The 20,946-nt window shown below is 37.0% G+C and overlaps 1 protein-coding gene across 6 annotated transcripts in view; it reads right to left on the minus strand.

The window, feature by feature from the left end:
• Positions 1 to 20,946, minus strand: part of col11a2 (collagen, type XI, alpha 2) — a 46,245-nt gene that overhangs the window by 15,717 nt on the left and 9,582 nt on the right. The window contains exons 2-24 of one of the 6 annotated variants that reach the window (XM_023959920.2): positions 20,492 to 20,653; positions 19,078 to 19,288; positions 18,352 to 18,514; positions 18,110 to 18,232; positions 13,250 to 14,263; positions 11,938 to 12,057; positions 9,956 to 10,171; positions 8,655 to 8,708; positions 7,711 to 7,752; positions 7,457 to 7,519; positions 7,185 to 7,259; positions 6,924 to 7,010; positions 6,502 to 6,558; positions 6,255 to 6,308; positions 6,009 to 6,062; positions 5,739 to 5,792; positions 5,383 to 5,436; positions 5,197 to 5,250; positions 5,076 to 5,120; positions 4,817 to 4,870; positions 2,130 to 2,174; positions 1,926 to 1,979; positions 476 to 520 (exon numbers count right to left, since the gene is read on the minus strand). In XM_023959920.2, coding sequence (XP_023815688.1) covers positions 476 to 520; positions 1,926 to 1,979; positions 2,130 to 2,174; positions 4,817 to 4,870; positions 5,076 to 5,120; positions 5,197 to 5,250; positions 5,383 to 5,436; positions 5,739 to 5,792; positions 6,009 to 6,062; positions 6,255 to 6,308; positions 6,502 to 6,558; positions 6,924 to 7,010; positions 7,185 to 7,259; positions 7,457 to 7,519; positions 7,711 to 7,752; positions 8,655 to 8,708; positions 9,956 to 10,171; positions 11,938 to 12,057; positions 13,250 to 14,263; positions 18,110 to 18,232; positions 18,352 to 18,514; positions 19,078 to 19,288; positions 20,492 to 20,653 — 2,900 coding nt within the window. The remainder of the gene's footprint in view (positions 1 to 475; positions 521 to 1,925; positions 1,980 to 2,129; positions 2,175 to 4,816; positions 4,871 to 5,075; positions 5,121 to 5,196; positions 5,251 to 5,382; positions 5,437 to 5,738; positions 5,793 to 6,008; positions 6,063 to 6,254; positions 6,309 to 6,501; positions 6,559 to 6,923; positions 7,011 to 7,184; positions 7,260 to 7,456; positions 7,520 to 7,710; positions 7,753 to 8,654; positions 8,709 to 9,955; positions 10,172 to 11,937; positions 12,058 to 13,249; positions 14,264 to 18,109; positions 18,233 to 18,351; positions 18,515 to 19,077; positions 19,289 to 20,491; positions 20,654 to 20,946) is intronic. The other 5 variants (XM_023959923.2, XM_023959921.2, XM_023959924.2 and 2 more) reach the window with 5 other exon arrangements.

The following is a 20,946-nucleotide window of genomic DNA, read 5'->3' on the forward strand; positions in this document are numbered from 1 at the left end:
TTTTTCTGCTATAACATGTCAATACATCTGTAGTAAAAGGCTGATAGTGGTGTAAGGTAGTGTAAAATAAACAAGTACAAATTACACAATGACAATCAAAGTGGAAACTCATCGTTTTACTTTTAATTGCATGCTATAAACATTTAACTTTATAATATAAATTCTGCAATTGGATATTTATTTCACTTTGTATTGTAGTTTTGTGTAACTTGACTTTATCTTTTGTGACTGAAAATAATAATAAGTTAAGTCCAGAGATTTTCTATGTTCAGTCATGCTGATGACGGCTAAAATTATTTTTAGGAAGATGTTTCTGCAATTACAATTTTAACAACCAAATCTCCTTAAGGTTCATTTGTACCTTGGAGTTAGAGAGTGCAAACTAATGAAAATATTATAAACCCGTGCGCTCCTATAAAATGTACTGTCGGGTATGGTTATGACATGTTTAAAAAACATGTTTATGGTCTTTTACTTTCTCTCCATGAGGTCCAATAGCTCCCTGAGGTCCAGGCATTCCCTGCAACACACAAAAAAGAACGTTCTGTCTACATAAAAGGAATGCACTCTTGCATTTTAACATGATCATTGTATCTTGGTAAAATAGCTAAAAATAAAATAGGTGTGAGGTTAAACATAGACCTTAAAGTCTTTGTAATTGCACATATGTGCACATTTTAACACTTTCATTTTTATTAGAGTTTCACAAGTCAAAGTACAACAGTCTTTAATTTTTAGCAGTTCCCACACAAAAGAGAAAAAAACTCCCAAAAACAAACAAACAAACAAACAAAACAAAAAAACAAATCATTGAATTTTTTGCAAAAATATACCATCGTCCAAACGATAGCATGGAGTGGTCATCATTTTTATACAATTGCTGTCTTTATTTAGACTTTTTTGCATGGTCTAAAAAAGGTTTTCAGGATTTGAAAAAGGTGTGTGCTGAGCCCTTTATAGCATATCGGAGATGTTCCAATTTAAGACAAGAGTGCATGTCAACATATGTGAGCATTTTATCGCGTCAATGTGCATGTATGTGCATTTTGGGCTTCCACGTACAAAACTCTGGCGTTCATGTAGAGCTACGCAAGTTTCTGTGACAGTTTTCAGGTTTTATGTACAAAACGTTTAAGGTTAAATTAGTCGAACTTTGACCAATCAGGAATTAGAATTTGGTAGTGACAGATGGGTGGCGTTTCCTTTCATTCACGGAAGTGCCAACCATTGGATTATTAATCATGGAGGAAAAAACAATTATATAGGGGAATTATATGACACCAAGTCTTATATATATCAGAGGAGAGCTGTGAAAGTAAAAGCCTGGAGCAAGATTTGCAAGATTTGAACTGTTTGATATTTTGCACCAAACCTTTTCCAACTGTATGTGGCAGACATGCGCTACTACAATGTAGCAACAGTGCTGTGTGAACATCATATGCTAAAAGCATGTCAAGAATGGACTAAAAGCATTCTTGACGCCCAATATGGACTATCAGCTTCCAAAAATTATTTTTACTTCAAAGCAATCAAAACCCATATTCAGCCAAAAGAATAAATCCAGCTATGTTGCCATCACAAACAATGTAAAAACATCTGCCATGTCTTGAGAAAGGACAATGGTTGGACAAAAAGAAAAATGGGGAATAGTTGTCGTGCAAAATAATGATGCAATGAAAAGAAATGTAATTATAAAAAAACAAACAAAACACAACTGTGTCTGATAATAGAAGAACCTCAGAATTCAGTTAATAATACAGACACTATGAACTTTATTGAACTAATGTAATTATAGATGTACTGAGAGTTCTGTTAAATTTGAACTGATACTGGCACAAAGCAGACATGAGCACTTTTAGCAGGTGTGTATTTTTACAGAGTTCCTTAGAATATAAATATTCTAAGGGTATATTTGGCAGTCTTACCTGAGTTCCTGGAGTTCCTTGCTGCCCAGGCGGTCCTGGCTCTCCTTGAGGACCCTGAAATACAAAGAGAAAAAATGACGCAGCCGCCACTAATGTAAAAAGCAAGTCAAAACGGAGAAGAAAATGAGAGAAAATACACTTTTTGATGTTAAGTAGTAAAAATGACAGGAATAATGATATTATGCCATTGTTACTACTACTTACCAAATTTCCCTTAGGACCATGGGGTCCATCATTTCCTCGTACACCCTAAGAAAGGAGAATAAGCAAAAGATTTACAGGTTTACACCAATTATAATACAACTCAGTTGATCGTGTGACTAAAATACTACATGTACGGTACATATCAGCTGACATGCAGTGACGTTTCTGCTGTTCTACATTCCCCTGCCTTGGTAACATCCCATATTGTCTGTATCAGGGCTCCAGACTAACTTTTTTCACTAGGAGCACAGTGGCCCCTAACTGAAAATTTTAGGGGCACAACCAGAAAATTTAGGGGCGCATACCGTAAATCAACATGCTAACCAAATCTACTAATTTCCACTGTATTACTAATAAATACTTTAATAATAGATGCAGAAATTACAATGTGCTGTTTCAAATTCAGTGTCACATTTTAATCTGCACTTTTGAAGATGCAACAAGAAGGTAAACTGACAGCACCATCGCTGTCATGATAGTACGAATAGTTAAGAAAACTGATGGAAATTTATCTTTGTGACACCAAATAGGTGCAGCCAAGATGCACAATAACCGTGTTTGAGATCACCCAGTTGAACTCAACGCTGCGCAGATCACCTGGTGTGTGACATATATTTTTGTTTTTGCTCCAACATCAACTGTCAATCATCACAAAAATATCGCGAGAAAGGGTGGGAGCAAGGGGCAAACCTACCCGAACACAGCTGAAAACTGAACTGACTGAAAGCTGCCCTATGACTACAAAACAATGCATTATGGGACATGTGTCCTGATGGTTTTTGTAGTGGAGTGATTAATTAAAATAATTTAAAATACCAATTCATTAAAAAAGGCTACATACATCACAAAACATTAAAATAATCATAAAATATATAAGAACACAAATCATACTAAGGGGGAGAAGAATATTAAAACTAAATTGAATGTTAAGGACAACTCCAATTTCCTGTCCTCCTTCAGTCTTGCTGTAGATTCGCCTTCATCTCACAGCCCCCCCCCCCCCCCCCCCCCCCCCGTCTCCCCAACGATCCAGGCGAGGCGCTGGTTCATCTCAAACAAGTCTGTCGTTGCATTTTCCCCACGTATTTTCAGTGTGTCTAAAACTAATGTTGTTTTTGCTCGAGCGTGTTTAAAGTTCAAGCCCCGTTAGCTGTCACGCATGTAGGTGTGGGACATTTATTCTCCTCAGCTGACCCGACTCCCGCGGGAGCGGTGTGCTGCCGTAATTGCCGTGCATAACCGTTTGATGCGCCGCCGTAACCGTAACCAAAACCTAAACCTTCCTCCGGTTCTGTGCGGCCCAGAGAAAAGTTCAGTACGGACTGCATGTATTTAGAAAATTACGAGCGAATAAATACGTTCTAAAGGAAAGTAAGGAACTCCTTAATGTGGTCCGGGGAGGGGGCTGTCAGGTGTCCTGCTTTCAAACCCTGTCATTGTCACGCCCCCAAGAGTCATTTACCCGACTGTGATTGGTTGGTCAGCTTCGCACACGACAATGAAAAAGTGTCATTCATACAAACTGGCGGGCTGCAGTAACATTAAACCTTCATATTAAGGCGGGGACCGCAAAATATCATCTTGGGGGCCGCAAATAGCCCGCGGGCCACGAGTTTGAGACCCCTGCTGTACACTCTGGCACAGGTACACTAGCCGCAGGTCGGAAAAATGAATCAAGAGTTCACTTGCTCATAGCTCAGACATATCAGGTTGTGATATTTGTCTCCGTTTCCTTCCCACAGATGTTTTAGCGCACTCGATTATCTCTAGGCCCCTCCCCCTACACGCATTTTCGCCACTTACAGTGGCTTTCCCTATTCTTCTCACACGCAGTGGCCGCCTCACACACAGGCATCACGCGAGAGTGTACGTGCTCGCGTTTCAAATTTTGGTCTCTCAAATTTTGGTCGCAAAATGCGACCAATTGCTCGCAGTCTGGAGCCCTGTATATGCATTTAAAAAACAGTGTATAATCACATAAGGCTGCTTTTTTTGAGTGAAAACCTTCCATCAGCAAGAGCCTTAAAGATGAAACGTGGCTGGGTCTTTAAACACGACAACGATCCCAAACACACTGCACCAGTAACAAAAGAGTGGCTTCGTAAGAAGCATTTCAAGGCCCTCAAGGCCTAGCCAGTCTTCGGATCTCAACCCCACAGAAAATCTTTGGAGGGAGTTAAAAGTCTGTGTTGCCCAGCGACAGCCCCAAAACATCACTACTCTAGAGGAGATCTGCATGGAGGAATGGGCCAAAATACCAGCAACAGTTTGTGAAAACCTTGTGAAGACTTTCAGAAAACGTTTGACTGCTGTTATTGCCAACAAAAGGGTAAATAACAAAGTATTGAGTTGAATTATTTTTAATGACAAAATACTTATTTTCCACCATAATTTACAAATACATTCTTTAAAAATAAGACAGATAGATATTCTGATTTTTTTTCCTAATTTTGTCTCTCATGGTTGAGGTTTACCTATGATAAAAATTACAGGCCTGTCATCTTTTTAAGTAGGAGAACTTGCACAATTGGTGGCTGACTGAATACTTTTTTGCCCCACTGTAGATGTTACATATAGTGTTAAAAGTTGTCCCCTGTACCCTTTTTTAATGCCCAAATGCCTGCTGTAAATGTTAAAATGAACCTATGTTATGAAGTTATGAACTGGTTTGGAATAGTTTAACTCACAGGAGGTCCAGCGATTCCAGGTGGGCCTTTTGGTCCAAGCAAACCACGAGGTCCCTGAAGATGGACAAGCAGAAAACATAACCAAAACAGTTTCATTCAATATCTCCATTTCAGAAGACGTGATATTCCTCAAAGAAAACAAACAAGCATACTTTTTTTTTTAAATCACAGTTTCAGTTTATATGTCATGACAAACAAGATAAAGATGTCAAAAAAGGTTTAAGTGTGAAGTCTGTTTGATTGCCACTGAAACACTCACGGGTTCACCTGGGAGTCCTCTGGGTCCAACATCCCCATCATCTCCCTACAAACACACAATTACAAGTCAAAGATGCTTTTTAACTTAGAAAGCACATAAAAAGGACTTTTAATCTATGTACCCTCTCTCCGTCCTCTCCTTGAGATCCTGGTGGTCCCAGTGGTCCTGAATCTCCCTGACAAGATTAAAGAGAAAAATAAGGAAGAATTATACATTTCTTTACCTACTTGTAAACAAATATTCACAACAGGGATTAAAGTCAAAAATACAATTTTTGTTATTTCAACAAGGCCATTGTATAACTTACTCTGTGTCCTTTGTCCCCAGGCAAACCAGGAAGACCATCAAAGCCACGGTCACCCTGAGATGGAGACAATGCAAAAATATGAATGCATTATAGCTGTGGATGTGCATTACAAGAGGAAGTGATACATTTGCAATGTGTCACTATGAATTGGCCTGCAAGAAAAGATTAGGACCAGAGAGAAAATGTGTGATTTTCCTTACAAGAATGAAAATCTAAGATTTCTGTTTTTCTGTTTATGATCTAATAATACTGGAATGAAACAGTTGTATACAGAAATGAAATAAACCCAACCATAAAAGATTTTCAAACCTTAATAAAGTCATTGGGAAGGTGACAGAAGTGAGACTCTACTTTACCTTTGTTCCCGGCTCTCCTGGCATTCCTCTTGCACCATCAGCACCAGCACGACCCTGTCAGAAGCAGACAAGAGGATGGGATAAGAAACTTTGATTTACTTATCATGTCATCAGCCCAATAAATGTTATTTAAAAACAACTGCAAAATTATTTCTGGACTGACACAAAACATGACAACATATACCCCCTGTTTGAGCCGAAAATTTTCATCAGAATTTATGAAGTGTAAGGTGGTAAATGATATACCAAACAGTAACCAGAAACACTCACTCTTCTTCCTGATTTGCCTGGAGGACCCATCACACCCTGTGGTCCTCTTGGACCCTGATAAAGGTGAGAAGTCTATTGTGAATGTCTGTTGCCAATGTCCTTGTTTTTGACTGAAATGTTTAATTACAACATGATGTTGAGATGTGGAATGTGTCAGTTCACTGTAAAATATACTAAAACATTTCTAAAATGTTCAGGAAAATATTATGAAGTAAGGAGTCCGGTTTGGTTGAGCTAAAAACGTACCTGTGGACCAGGATCTCCACCCTCTCCTTTCAAACCTGGACTTCCTGGACTTCCCTGCAAGAGACAACATCCTCATTTTAAAAAGTGTTTTTTTATTTCCAGCAGTCTACTCCTGAAAATGTAAATACTTTTCTGGAAAAACAGGAATAAAAGTTAAATGAAGACTTCTTTGTGAGAATCATATGTCATAGATGGTAGTAACAACCCTTAAAAACTCAAACAAAGGTTTAATTATCAGTTTACATACTAGAGGTCCAGGTCGTCCAGTGAATCCCATTGGTCCAGGAGGTCCTTTCAGAGCCATCTAGAGACAGTAAAATCTGAATATCTGTTCTAAGAAGTAGAACTGTAGCTGTGTGACAAAGAGAACGTTCCTTTATAAATAATGTTATCACCTTTGTTGTTATCTTTAACTCTTTACCAGTGCAAGATTTATGTGTTTTTTTAAAATAAGGAATACAGCTGGTAATATATCAACATGTCTTTAAGGTCTATGTAAAAATATTTGTGAAAAAGATCAAACATGTAATTTATTGAAAATATTTTTTTTTTACTATATTGAGACAATTTAAGCAAGCATGAAATCTGTATAGCAATCCTATCTTGCCATTTTTACAAAACCCTAATGTCAAATCATCATTGGAAATTGTGAACACAACATTAACTCACCCTAGCCTGGGATAAGATAGCTGCTGCCTGGGCCTCCTGAGCAGAAACAACAGGACCCTTATCTCCTCCACTCTGACCAAAGCGGAACTGCAAAAACAAAAGAAAAAATACTGTGAACCTCTCTGAAAAAGAGAAGTGAAAACATTAAGGATTAACTGAAACTAGCAGCACCCAAACAAACCACTGTATGAAGAGATACTTCTGAAAATGTCCAAAGGTCATTCATTTGCAATAGATAAATAAAAAGTAGGCGTGACTTACAGGTAGCATGACTGAAGTTCCAGGAGGTCCAGGAACTCCATCTGCTCCTGGCAAACCAGCTCTTCCAGGAGGACCCTGTAGGATGGAGAGGAGGAGCGGTAAGCTGGCAGGTGTGAGGAGAGACAGGCAATGAATTGTGCCTCTTTAAAAAGCTTGGAAATCTACAGAGTTCGACCAAGAAGCAGAACTGGTGAGGGACATCACTTTAAACGTTCCCTTAATTTGCTAAAAAAAAAAAAAAAAAAAAAAAAAAAAGGAGAAAATAGACTCACTCTCTCTCCAGGGTCACCAACAGAACCAGGAGGTCCAGAGGGTCCAGGTGGTCCAGTAGGACCCTGAGAAAGAAAAGAAAACATCTTGTCATTTTTGTTGGCTGGGGACATGCTGTATGATTTCTGTTACTCACTGCAAACAAATATTACAAACCTGGCAATCAAGTAACACAGTAAAATGACAAAATTAAGTAAACTGCATTTGTCATAAAATTAAAGAAAGAAAACCTAAAAGGAAATTGTGATTAACTTACAGCAGGCCCTTCAGGCCCTGGAGGTCCATCAATCAGCATTCCCTAAAACAAAAAATCTGGTTTAAAAATAAACAATCAAAGCTGGAGGAGGGTTACTAAGTTTGAAACAAATCCAAAATAAATAAAAAAAACTGAAAAGTGTTGGTTTCATTGCTGGTTGATAGGGACAAGAAGCTTTTTTTGTATTTGCATTTAAGTGTTTCAAGGCAAAAGTCATGAAACAAAATATAGCAAACAAACAGCTTGAAAAACTGAAGATTTTTTTGTTTTGCATAACAGTAAAGAGAGTAGCTTTTAAACATTGAAATAAAGTTTACAATAGATTGCACACCTTTGACAAACCTTTCAAATGTAGATTAGGTGAAGGCAGAATGCTGGGTAATCCAAATCAAACCCCTGAATTCAGATGCAAACTATCAAAAGATTATATATTTCTAAATGTTATATTATAGTCTTGTAAAATCCATGGCGAAACAAGATTACATGTCTCTGCATATACTGTAATGCTTTAATTGAACAAGATTTATCATCACATCTCTAGCAGAGAATTTTACAAGTAGACTGCAGGTTTACTTGTAGATCAGAATTTCTTAAAAGTTAAAATTTAAAAGACCAGTTTGACTGTGGGTTTGATCTGGGGTTTCAAGTTTCTAAAAAAAATAATTAAAGTATTGCACTAAGAAATGTCTTAATCCCTTTTGATTACATAGCAGAAAAATTTGGGTTTAATTAGATAGGTAGAATTAAACAAACTCTAATGGACGTGGTAATGGAATATCGGGAGTTAGAGGACATAATTACAGACGCTGTCTTTGACATGGAAAAGAAACTGTGAACCCTCGTGACTTTTTTTTAAATTGTTATTTAAAATTGTTTCATCAACTCAACAACAATTTCAGTGCACCTGCACAGATAAAGATGCCTATAGACAAGCTGAAACTCACAGGTTCTAGAATAGCGGGCTCTCCTTTCTCTCCCTTTTGGCTTCGAACAGCAGCCTGGGGAACACAAAGAGAAAGCACAAGCCGCCAAGAACACAGAACATTCATTACAGAGGCATGTGTATACTCACAGAAAATACAGAAACAGAAAACCATATGAAAAACATTGGCTGAAATGACAACAGTTTTAGTTTGTCACAGGAGCACAAGCTTTCCTCCAAATACCATGAAGTCCTTCTCCACATTGTAGGTCCATTACTTGTAGAACTTTTGTTTCTGTATTTAGGCTTTTGGACCTAAATACATAAATAAAAGGCATTCAAGTCAATTCGACTTTTAAATGCCTTTTTATGCAGGGTATGTTATAGCTCAAGTTTCTGTTGAAGCTTAATAGAATTTGCCAGTTTCTAAGACAGTAACAGCACACTTTCTATGGTCATCAGTTACTTTTTAAACAAAGTACAAAACGAAACCAGTTTGGGACAGATTCTAGTCCTTTAAAAATATTCAGATAAATGTTTCCTGATGATTGATTGAGTTTGCCACTGTTAATTTAAAATATGCCCTAAAGAAGGATGGTAATTAAAAACATAATGGCAATCAGTGAACCTAAAGCATGGTACAGGTGAAGGGGTTCCAAAAGGTTAAAAGAAAATGGAAAAGCATATTTTCCTGGAACAGCTCTGTTGGATCCTGCTTTAATCAAATTGTACAAAAAAACTATTTCTCTGTTACTCAAAATACTCAAAAAAGCAAATTTCTTTCCCCAATTTTTCAAATATTTTTTCCAGGTTTGCTTTATGTGCTGTTGAAATCTTTTTTTTTATAATTAGTTTTCTGTTATAGCAAAAACAATTTTTCAAACCTGACTTAAGTTTTAGAAACTCACATGATTCCTGAAGGTAGAATTAAAATCCAAAATTCAAGGTATAAGATAAAATAATGTAAAAGGCTGACCCAATATTTAGCTGTAATTTGGGAAAAGTTGCTTCACAGTAACACAACTCAAAAGCACAGAGTATTTTAGACTTCAAATTTTATCCGATAGCTTGATCTAAAGTTTTTAGTTTAAAGTTTTTAGTTTAATTAGCCAATAAGAATAAAAGATATTAAGCTGGTTTATTCTGCTAAATGCATTAAGAAAAAAAGGCTTATCAAGATGGCTTTTGACAAATGGTAAATTCAAGCAGGTCATCTGAAAAGACACTGAATACAATTTCCCAAAGACTAGGATCCAGGATTGGTCAAACTGATTTGTTTTCATCTTTGTTAGTGTTTTGCCCTATTGGAGCAAAATTACTTACGCCTCCCTCATCTGTCACAGCGGACAAAGCGGGGCCCATGTAGGCATCAATGTTTCCAGTCTCTGGAAGTGGATCACTGTAGTCCTTGTAGGAATAGTCGTATTCCTTAAGGCCCACATCTCCAGTCACATACTCCTCATTGAAGACGTCTCCTCCCACAGCGCCTGCCTTGTTGGCATCTACCTCTTCCCCCAGCACCTCTGGCTCCACCTGGGGCTGTGGTAAGTTCATTAAAGCCACAATGGTGTAGAAAAAGGAGCGAGAAAGAATAAGTCAAGCCAAGAAAAATAAAAAGCTGGAAGTATGAATGGGGAAGGGGGGTTAAGTTCAAATAATTGAGCCTTACCTTCTGAGACCTAAATGTCATTTAAAAGCACAACAAAAGGCATCTGTTCAGACTGCAGAGACTGCAGAGCGCCTCATATTGCTTACTGATCCTTTCTTTTCACACCTCATGGACCTACAGAGTTTATGCTGATACTAATGGAGCTGGTTATTGAAATAATCATGCATTTTGTGGTGCAAGCACCAAATTTGGCATGGATAACTTAGGATCCCATCTTTCAGAAAAGCAAGTTAGCCATAAGAAAATCAAAGATTTTAAAATATATAAAATATATACTAGTATTCTGTAGGTACCCCACACATTTAAAGACCGCATTTTGTGCATGAACAGCCCATATTGTTGAGACTGGGGCAAATAGACATTAAATATTTTTGTTACAAAGGTGTGTATGGCTGCTATCTTTACAAATGACCGCCATTTTGGATTTTTCTTGTGGCTATCGTGCTTTTCTGAAACAGGGGATCCTAGGATACATCCATGCCAAATTTGGTGCTTTACCACAAAATGCACTATTTGTCCGATATATCAACCTAACCGGTTCCGCAATACCCTTCTGTTTGTGATTCACTGTTTAGCAGTTTTACAACAAAACATATAATAATCAGCTTCTGTATTACAGCCCAAAACTAAATTACTCTGCATTAGTCAGTAAAAAAGAAAGACCATGTATTTTTAAGACTTGAGCATAGTCTTTAAACACATCAAAACTGATTATGATAGACTTTGTGAAAACACGCCCAGTTAAAGACTCTACTTTGCAAATCAGAAACAAGGTTATTTTGCCAATGTACTTACCATTTATGCCACACAATAATTGAATGAATTCAGTGGGAGTAAAATTCAGAAAACTGAAGACTTTTGATGACTGATGAATACAGCTCTGGCTTAAAACTATCTTACCATGCTACAAATATTTCCACAGAGGAAAAATAGGAGTATCACACCTGGCTGAAAAAAACCAGGTCGACACAGTAAAAGTCTGTTTTGTCTAAATCCTGTATTCTTTTTCAAACAAAAATGCATTTGTTTCTGTAAATTAACCTGCACATCAAATACTTTCATCTGGATCTGGTAAGATTTTTGTTCTTATGTCAAGACGTTCGACAAGCCCGACAAGCATCTCAGCATGAGAACAAACATGAATCTTGCTTCTTGTTAGGAAAGCCGAGGTCCAGATAAAGGTGTTTGAGCGGGAAACTGTTGTGCATTCTCTTTTGAAGAAGAAACACAGAGATACAGTGATGTGGTTAGAAGTGTGAAAAGATGCAGAAGGCACTTTACTACAAAGTCTGGGCTCACCATCTTAGAGGTATGCTGTTTTTTTGGGTTTCATCTGTATTGGTGAAGGTCAAATGGTTATCCAGGTGATGTCTTGAAGTTGAGTCATGGCATCTGGACTTCAATTTTTTTTCTCTTGAAATTTTTCACCCCACATCCAAGTGACTTCATCATGAAGTCATTTGTCTGAGTTGCTGAAACATTTCAAGTCTAGATGCCATGGCTTAACTCAACATATTTTTTTGCCAATCCCCTTTGATCATTTGGAGAGATCAAACAGAAAATGATTTTATTCTGTTGCTATTGTCATTTTGATGACCCAATGTGTGTCACTGATTAGTGTGTAGTTTTCTTTTACCTGAACCGAAATCTCTTCTTGTCCAATCACTTCACCCTCTGGCTGTGGGATCATCCCTTCATAGAAATAATCGGTCTCTGTAGGGGTGTGGCCAGCCTCAGAATTTTCAGTGTCTACATCCTGATTGGTTGAATTGACAGGCAGAGAGCAGGAAGGAGGTAAGCAGATTTGGCTGGGAGGTTATTTTAAAACTCTGCTTGATGAGTTTAAAAGAACTGTGGTTGCCCATAGCATACGTTTTTTTAAATCTTGCAACTCAATGTCAGATTATTAAAAAAAAGAAACTTCAGAAAGTTTCAGAATAACAGTGGCTTTAAATTTTGCACCTGGCAAAATTTAGAGATATATTCTGACAACTTAACTCAAATTTCTTTCACTTTATTACAAAAAATAATAGCTTTTCTTTAAGTCCACAAGCCAAGATTTTAAAAGGATGAACATTTGCTCTCATCAAGGCAGAGATCATATACATCCTTTAAAATGGAAACATCGTTTTTTGATGCTCCAAGACATTAAGTTTTACCTCAATCCAAAGAAAGAACTCAGTCAGCAGCCTCACAGAACATAATTTAGTGAATTAATTGTGCCGCTCAACGTTCACACATCATGTGAATGAATGAATGAATGGTACTAATTTCAATGAACTAAAACTTTCCTCTCTTAAGCATGTTGGCTCCTCAGTGTAAAATAACACTGATCTTCAAAGGAAACCAATCAAGTTTGCCTCCAGTTTCTGTGAAGCTGCCTCACTCAATAATACAAAATATATTAGAAGACAAGAAGACAGATGTCAGAAAGAAAACAGGGATTCAAAAAGAGACGTAGAAATGTCACAAAGTAGTCCTGCTGTGTGGCATATGAGAGAAATGTAAACATTTGTGCTTTCTAAGCTTCAGTTTCTGTATTAAAGCAACCAATGCTCATTCATTTCACTGGTTCATTCATAGTTTCTTCAAAAAGAAACAGGCAGAGCCATGGAGTTTAGTCAAGTTCTGAGGTCCAGTTTCAGCAGCCTGAGGGAAGTAGTATCAAGTGAAGTAAAGAACATCTTAAGAAGAAAATGTATCAAGCCATGCCTGAATATGCATAGCTATATATCATATGGTGAGGTGATCATGAGGTTCATATGATATAGGAGGAGGAGAAGGCAGCCTGCTTGTTATGACCCAAATTCCATTCTGAAGACCAGCTTTCGTATCATCAAGGATTGGCATCAAAACTTGGAGATACTATTTGTAGATCCAAGATGACAGAATAAGCTAGTAAAGAGACTGGAGAGATGGGACAGAGGACATGAACCCTCGTTATGTACCTGTTGAAAACTGCCGGCGGCACTCTTCCCTGGGACTGCAGTTCCACTCAGGAAAGTCTTGCCGAACGGTGGGAAAGCTCTGTGCTGGGATTTGACATTACTGTCCGCAGTCACCTTGGATTTGCTGGGTCTGGGTGGAGTGGGTCGGGGGGTGGGTGTTGAAGCTACTTTTGTTAAAATGGGAAACTTTTTGACCACTGTTTTGTTTGGTACTTTTTTGACAGTAGAAACTTTAGGGGGAAATGTTTTAACTTTTGCCGCATGTTTGACCTCAGCTTTCCCAAAAGTTTTAACAGTTGGATTTTTTGTAACTTTTGTAGGCTGAGGCTTCAAAATTTTTGTAGGTTTTGGTGCTTTTGTAGCTTCTAATTTATTTGTTTTCAAAACTTTTTCAGTAACTGGTTTTGTAGTGGTTTCAAGTTTTGCCTGACCCCCAGCTCCTTTGTTGACATTTTTTTTTTCTAACAAAGACATATGTTTGTTGTTGCCATTGGCCTTAGCCGCATTGCTGATTTTGTTTTCAGCTTTTCCATTCGCTTTTTCCTTTGACAAAACAGCAGCTTTTCCGTTCCCATTGGCTTTCTTCTCAGATGGAAACTTTACGTCGAGTTTTTTTTCAATGACAATCTTGCCTTTACCATTGCCATTCACCTTGGATGGAGTTGTTGGTTTGGTTCCATCCTTGCCATTGCTATTTGGCTTTACTAAACTTTCCTTTCCATTGCCATTGGATTTTGCTGCACTGTTTGGTTTCTTTTGCGCTGCTTTGTTACCAATGCCATTTGTAACCGGAACACTTGTAGGTTTAGATTTAGTTGCTGATGTTGGTTTGATCTTAGACATAAAGGTATCTGCAGCAGTGGGTTTTGTTTTGGTTGACTTGGATGCTTTAGTAGGCAAAGGGGGTTTGACAACTAGTTTATATGGTCCAGTCTTCTTTGCTTTAGATGGTGTGGGTTTGGGTTTTATGAGAGGGGATTTTGTGGGGGCAGTTTTCCCATTGGGCGCCTTTTTCTGATATGGTAGTCATTGTGTGGTTGACATATTTAGTATGTAGATGTGCAAATCAACAAAGAAAAGCAGAGTTGGTAGAAAATGACAAAGACAGACAAAGGGATTGGGAGGGGGATGGACAGCACAAACAAGGGATTGACAGAAAGAAAAAAAAAGGACAAGGGTGGATGGTTTTAAGAAACAATGACATAAAGATGGCTAAGGCTCGGATGATTTACTGAGACTGTGCAGGCATTACTGGATACAGCATTGCTTTAAAAACATTTCAGCAATTACCCGAATATCAAAATGCAAAATTTGTTTCACAGATGTCATTCATAAATGTTGTGATCTTGACCAAAAAACATTTAAGCTGATCCTTTATTAGTTGCTCTGCCGTTTTCTCCAGTAATGCCATTCTCAAAATTTAAGGACAAAGCAACACTTTTCTTCTGTTAGGAACTGGAGGCTTCGGTTTAGCAGAGGCACTTGGGATGTGATTGGTCAGTTAAAGCTGGCTGCTTAATACACACACGGACTGTTGAAAATGCATTCTTTCACACACACAAATCATTGAGGAATTGAGCTGCACTGCTATGATGCACTGAACATCTTAGGACAGTGGTTCTAATCCTGGTTCTCAAGCTACTTGTTTTCTATCTCCCAATAATTTGTCGCTGCTGATTACATGGAGTAGTTCTGTTCAAATAATCAAAATCTGGGATCACTTAATTCTGATTTTTTTGTGATTGCTACAGAAGAGGGAGCTGGAAAACAAGCAGGGCAGTAGCTCTGGAGGATCAGGGTTTGAGACTACTGGTCTACCAATGAGGCAGTGAGCTGATGCTGTTTAGTTATGCAGAGAAATCAACACAGAGCTAAATTTGATGAGGAAAAGGACATTAGACAAGAAAAAAAAATATCTCAGTATTAAAATGACCACAAATATTCAACCTGTACAGCAAACATGCTGCTAAAATTACAATAAGTGAAGACTGAAGTGAAAAATATTCCTACGATGAAAGAATACAGACCACAGAGAAGGACACGCTTGTTTAGGATGTGCAATATACATAAAGATGCATGTGCAACAACAAAAACATGTATAAATATGAAAAAGTGCATTAATGTTCCCCTTTTGTTTTAAACTCAATGCAAAAGTGGGGGCATGCGCAGCATTCAACACAACACGTCAATAATTCATGCATTAGGAAAAACATGAAAGACACAAAAGATTTTAAAGTGAAAATATTTTGATGAAGTTGGAACCAGTATAAGTGAGGTTTGTTGTTGTTTACATTATCATGCAAAGAATATTAGCCAAGTGTAGCAACAGAAAGTGAAAATACTTTGTTAATGTTTGTTTTCCTTTCTCAACTCTCAATGAATCAAATCTCTAGTCTTGTATTTACAAATGAGGGGTTTACTTTTGTTTGCTTACTTTTAGTTTGGATGAGTTAGCTTAATGTGCAAAAACCAAGGAATGGGCTATTGTCAGGTAATACATTGCATTGATATGCTTTTTTGACCAGCTTTAACAACAATTTAACACATTCAATAAGTAAATCAAAATTTCCTTTTTATGGCAGTGAACTGTTACATTTTTTCTTAAAATAATGCCAAGTTGCCTTAATAGAGTTGAGCTTGCATTTAACTTTTTGGAATCTTAACTTAAGACAAAATTTTACTGTTCATGAAACATTTTGGTTAGATTTAAGGGCAGGACAAGACTGTTTTAACATGTAAAATAGTACTAAAATAAGAATAAATATTTACATTAGCTATGGAAAAAGAAAGAAAAAGCCTGCGTGTGTGTATTACAACACAGCTCTTAGCTGTGCCTGCACTTCCTCAGTGCCCCAACTTGGCCACCTCTGATCACACATTATCCACATATGTAAACATACGGCAAAGTGTAAATTACATGAGAACAAAACATCACATTGAGTACAGGTTATCTTGTGTCAGTCTGTGTGAGAGAACAGTCTCAATAATAAAGAATGTGAGATGTAAATAACATGAGGGAATAATGGAGTGATGGGAGATGAGAGGCTTACATGTTGTTAAAGGCTGTGGTTTTCATTAATTAAAGGTAAAGTTAGAACAATTATTTAATTGAAAATATGTTAAATCTTTGACATTTTTATCTCTCATTTCCCTTGTGTTCCACAAAACCAGCACATTTTCCTTCTCTGGCTCCCGCTTTACCTTATTGGGATTCTCCGGTTGGGGAGGGAGGGATGTAAAGGAGAAGGGAATGCCTGTTATAATAATAGGGGTATTCTTGGTCATCCTGCTCCTCATCAAAGTACAGAGAGCAACAGTGAGATGGAAAAATTGAAAGATAAGAAGGGCAGGAGGGTACAATGCACGACAGAAAGTAGTGGATTGCCATGGGGATAACAGATGGATGACGAATCTTCTAAAAAAGCCACAAACACCAGGATGTTGATAAACTACAAGAACTAGCAAAGAAAATACAAATAAAACGCAATGCTTTCATTCTTCATTTCATCAAATTCTATGCAACTTGCAAAATATTTTTGATATTGAAAAACATCTTCTGGCAAGAAAAATTGATGAATGGGGAAATGATTTTAGTGCGAACTTTAGCATCAACATGACAGCATTTGAGACACACAGTTTATGGCTTTTTCCAGCTCAAGGGGAATTAAAATCAGTTTAAATTAAAGATGGAAGCAGCATCAAAGATTATGTATTTGAATGCATGAAAGCAAAATAAAATGCCTTTCCTGCCGTATCCCTTAGCATTAAAATGAAAAAAAAAAGAAAAAGTAAAACCTATGATGCATTTATTGTGCAAAACCAGTCTCAGTAAGAAAAACAAGGCTAAGTCTATAAGCCATCTTTATGAAAACTCTTGCATATGGTCAGGTAAACTGGAAGACAAATTAGATTTTAGTCTAATTTGCATTTACAAAAATCAATTAAAAAACACAAGCAAGGAAAATGAAAAAGAAGAAAAAAAAAGTAATTGATGTCTGCTGTATCATCCTTTTTCCCTACCTTTCTGTGTTCCATTGCAGTAGAGCAGAAAACAGGGACAACTAATCCCCTGCTGTCACTCCAGTGTACTGTTTATAAAACTGTAGTAGGTTTGCTGAGGAGTAGTTTTTGACAGAGATATGTCAAAAAGCCTCTGCTTTTCTTTTGTTGCCTCAGGGACACACAGATGGTGAGTTTAAGTAGGAAAGTGGATGGATACAAACTGAGAAGGAGGATGAGTGAGAAACACAGAAAAGGAGAGCAGCACTTTGATGACATAGTCAGATGACCCAAACTGACTCTGAGGACTACATTTATTGCCTGATGTATTTATTGTATTATGTGGTCTTAAAACTAGTCCTCATTCTTATTCTATTCTTTGGAATTCATAGCCACGAGCGCCAGCTCACAAGATGTAACATTATTTAAAAAAAACTGAGCAAAGAAAGACACTCCAAAAAAGATGGATTTAGTCTTATTTTGTTTTGTCACAAATATTTATCTTTTAAATAATCTCTTAGCCTGAAATTACAAGATTTTAACAAAAACTAACTTTATATACCAGTGGCTTAATCTAAATGCTGTGGGCTAACTTTAATAAAGTCAGCTTTACAGGAAATACAGATGACATTTACATTTAGAATGAATAAACATATGATTAATCATAACTGAATATAAAATCATTTACACTTTAAGTGATGTGATTCAATATTTTTGGTCCAATGAGTATTTTATCTTTTTTGAATTTTACAATTACTGCAATAACAATAACAAGTATAGCAGAGTTCAAGTATTGACCACAAGTGCCAGTTTTTGTTCTCCTTAGGTGTTCAAGTTTGTGTCAACTTGTGTGTTACTTACATATGTGTTGGGGTCTTGAGCCTGGGTTTTGGGCAGAGGGGAGTCACAGTCTGGGCTGTAATGTTCACAGAAATCATACGCAGCTTGAGGATTGGAGGCAATCAACAGTTGTTGGATGTCTCCCTGTGAAGAAACATGTTTATATAAACTGATACTTTATAAAGAAAGTGCAGAATTTGTTTCGTGAAACTTCAAAGAAATAGGTTTCAAATGTAGAAAACTGTTCTTTTTCAAATTCTGACCTGGAAAACTTCAGTATCAAGCAGGCGAGTTCCAAACACTGTGATGCCGTTAGTGTCAACCTCAGCATCATTGCTGCGGGGCAGAGGACGGGTCATCTTCTTCTTACAGTCCAGCAGCAATGTCACGTTTTTCTTGGACACAGAGAGAGCGATGCGATGCCACCTACAGACAAGGAGAAGGAATTCCAGGTGGATAAATATGTGGCACAGATGCAGCTCAGAACACAATAAGCCAGCACTAAACTAATGAAAGTTAAGGGATCTATATCCTAAATATACCTAAGAATCAAGAATCTAATTTTTTTTTTAATTTAAAATTAAAACAGAACATTAGTATTGTAGAAATAAACCTCTGCCAAATCATTGTTGAGCCAATTTTTCATGAAGTTTGCTTTGATTTGAAAACCATTAGAAGAATATAATATTTTTTTATTTTGTATTCAATATCTGCTCCTTGATGCCATTGTGTAGAGAAAACGTTTTATTTGGGTTTGTTATGGTAATCAGGACCATATAGAAAAAGATTTTTAAAGCATTTTCCTTTTCATATTAGATAAAAACAACCCTTAGCTAACTTTTCTGTGACAGCATTGCTTGCTTTTTTTCCTTTTTTATGACTTTTGATATCAAGGTGATTTATTTTATATGTGAGAACACAAACACACAAACCCAACCATGTAATTTCAAACTTCTACCAGATAAAGTCTGTTGTCGCTGGTTACTGACTTGCCATCAGCCAGGTTGACCCCTCTGAAAAGTGGGTAGTCTTCAGGAGCTGGCTTGCCATTCTGATCCTCGTAGAGGAAGACGGGCGAACGTCCCAGTTCAATACCCAGCTGCTGAATGCCCTGCTCACTGTAGATGGAGAGGAGGAAGGCTTGCAGACCAGCCTGAGCTTTGACAAGAGCCATGATAGAGAAGTTCTCCGGGAAACGCCCTGTGGAGGAAAAACGGACAAAATATGAGGACAGAAAAGAAATTGGACAATCAACAGTTGGTCGTTGGCTGATGTGTAGATGTTTTATGAAAACAAAAACAAAACTGGACAAATGTCCAATTCATGAAGGGATTAGGCACAAACATCGTTTTTTTAAACTTTGTTCTGGGATTAGAGGAAAACTCTCATAAACATGCATTCATCAGAAAAAAATAAACTTGGGGTTAATGATAATAACAAATGAACAAAAAGTAGTAGTGTGAAAATACAAAAAGGAATTCAACGTTGACTAAAAAGAATTTTAGGAGGTGATTCAGAATTAACACAGAGAAACTGTGACAAGACTTATTTCTTGACTTGGAGATCATGTTTCTAAATGAAAACAGCTCAATGAAGCTGAGAAAGTAAAAGACTACCTGTATGATAAGTAATCTTAACACTAAGCTTTGGCCTGTTTTAGACTTTTTTATTGACCCCTCGATGTGAGACAAAATTGTGTAGAGGAGGTGTGGGGGTTAAGGAAAATTGCAAATTTTACAAAACAACCGCTTCATTTTATTTGAAAAATCTGCCATACGTATATAACAGCTTACCGGTAAATACATTAAAGTTCTATGACAAACTGAAATGAGACACTTTTTTCAACTATGAAACACATCAAATCTGGATTAAATGTACTTAAGTTATGATGTATAACTGTGTAACACACATGTATATTTCTTCATTACAGTATTATCTTTTCCTCTTCCATGATAAATATATATAAATATATGTATAAATATATTTAGCCTTAGAGCTCTGATCCTGTTTCAGAAGTTTTGTTTGATGATAGCATTCATAAAAAAGGCTTTTGGCTACTTTGGCAAGCAGGATTCTGTTTATGGTACTGATAACATTAATATAGAAAAAATTTTTATATAAATACTTCATCTTTTATCAGGGCTTTTTATGTTTAAATCTTAAGTCGTTACAAACAGTTTTATACAATGCATGTTGTGTCTGACAAAACACATCCAGTAAAGTTTATAAAATGTAAACTAAAAATAAAATAAATTGTGAAATATTCACTCCCCAATACACAATCAAAGTACTAGCTCTGTCTATATAGAAAGCATGACATGTTTTTGTATTCTAGAGATAGATTCTTAAAATGTTTGGAAGTCATGTTAAAAGAAGCTTAATTCCTGTTCTTCAGAAGCTTACCTGAAAAGAGCTGCTTGGTGGGGGCAGAGATCTGGGCCTTCTTGGTGATGCGATATGCATGATCAGGACTACTAGAGCGGCGAGATGTGCAGAAACCAGGGACTTTTTTCACACCCTCGGGGAGAGAGGGAACCTGTAGAGCTCTCAGCACGTCCACTGGATCTGATGAGCCAAGACAAGAATAGAACATTAACAGACTTGAAAAATTATTTGAACATGCAGCAGCTGACAGTTCACAAAATCAGTGGCTTTTTACAAAGTATTTATTTTTTAATACTTTCTGGAACAGTTATCAACTACAAGTCTTTAAAATAATTTCCGGTCCTAAATTCAGGTTTATACATTTTGAGATGGACAACACAGATTTTTTACCAGAGTTGATATCTGTTAATAGGTGATAGCAGGTGATTATGTGATCATTTCAGTTTGTTGCACCTTGGTGTAGGAACACTCCT

Source organism: Oryzias latipes, chromosome 11 (assembly GCF_053564925.1).
Source record: "Oryzias latipes strain Hd-rR chromosome 11, Olatipes_Hd-rR_3.1".
NCBI lineage: Eukaryota > Metazoa > Chordata > Actinopteri > Beloniformes > Adrianichthyidae > Oryzias > Oryzias latipes.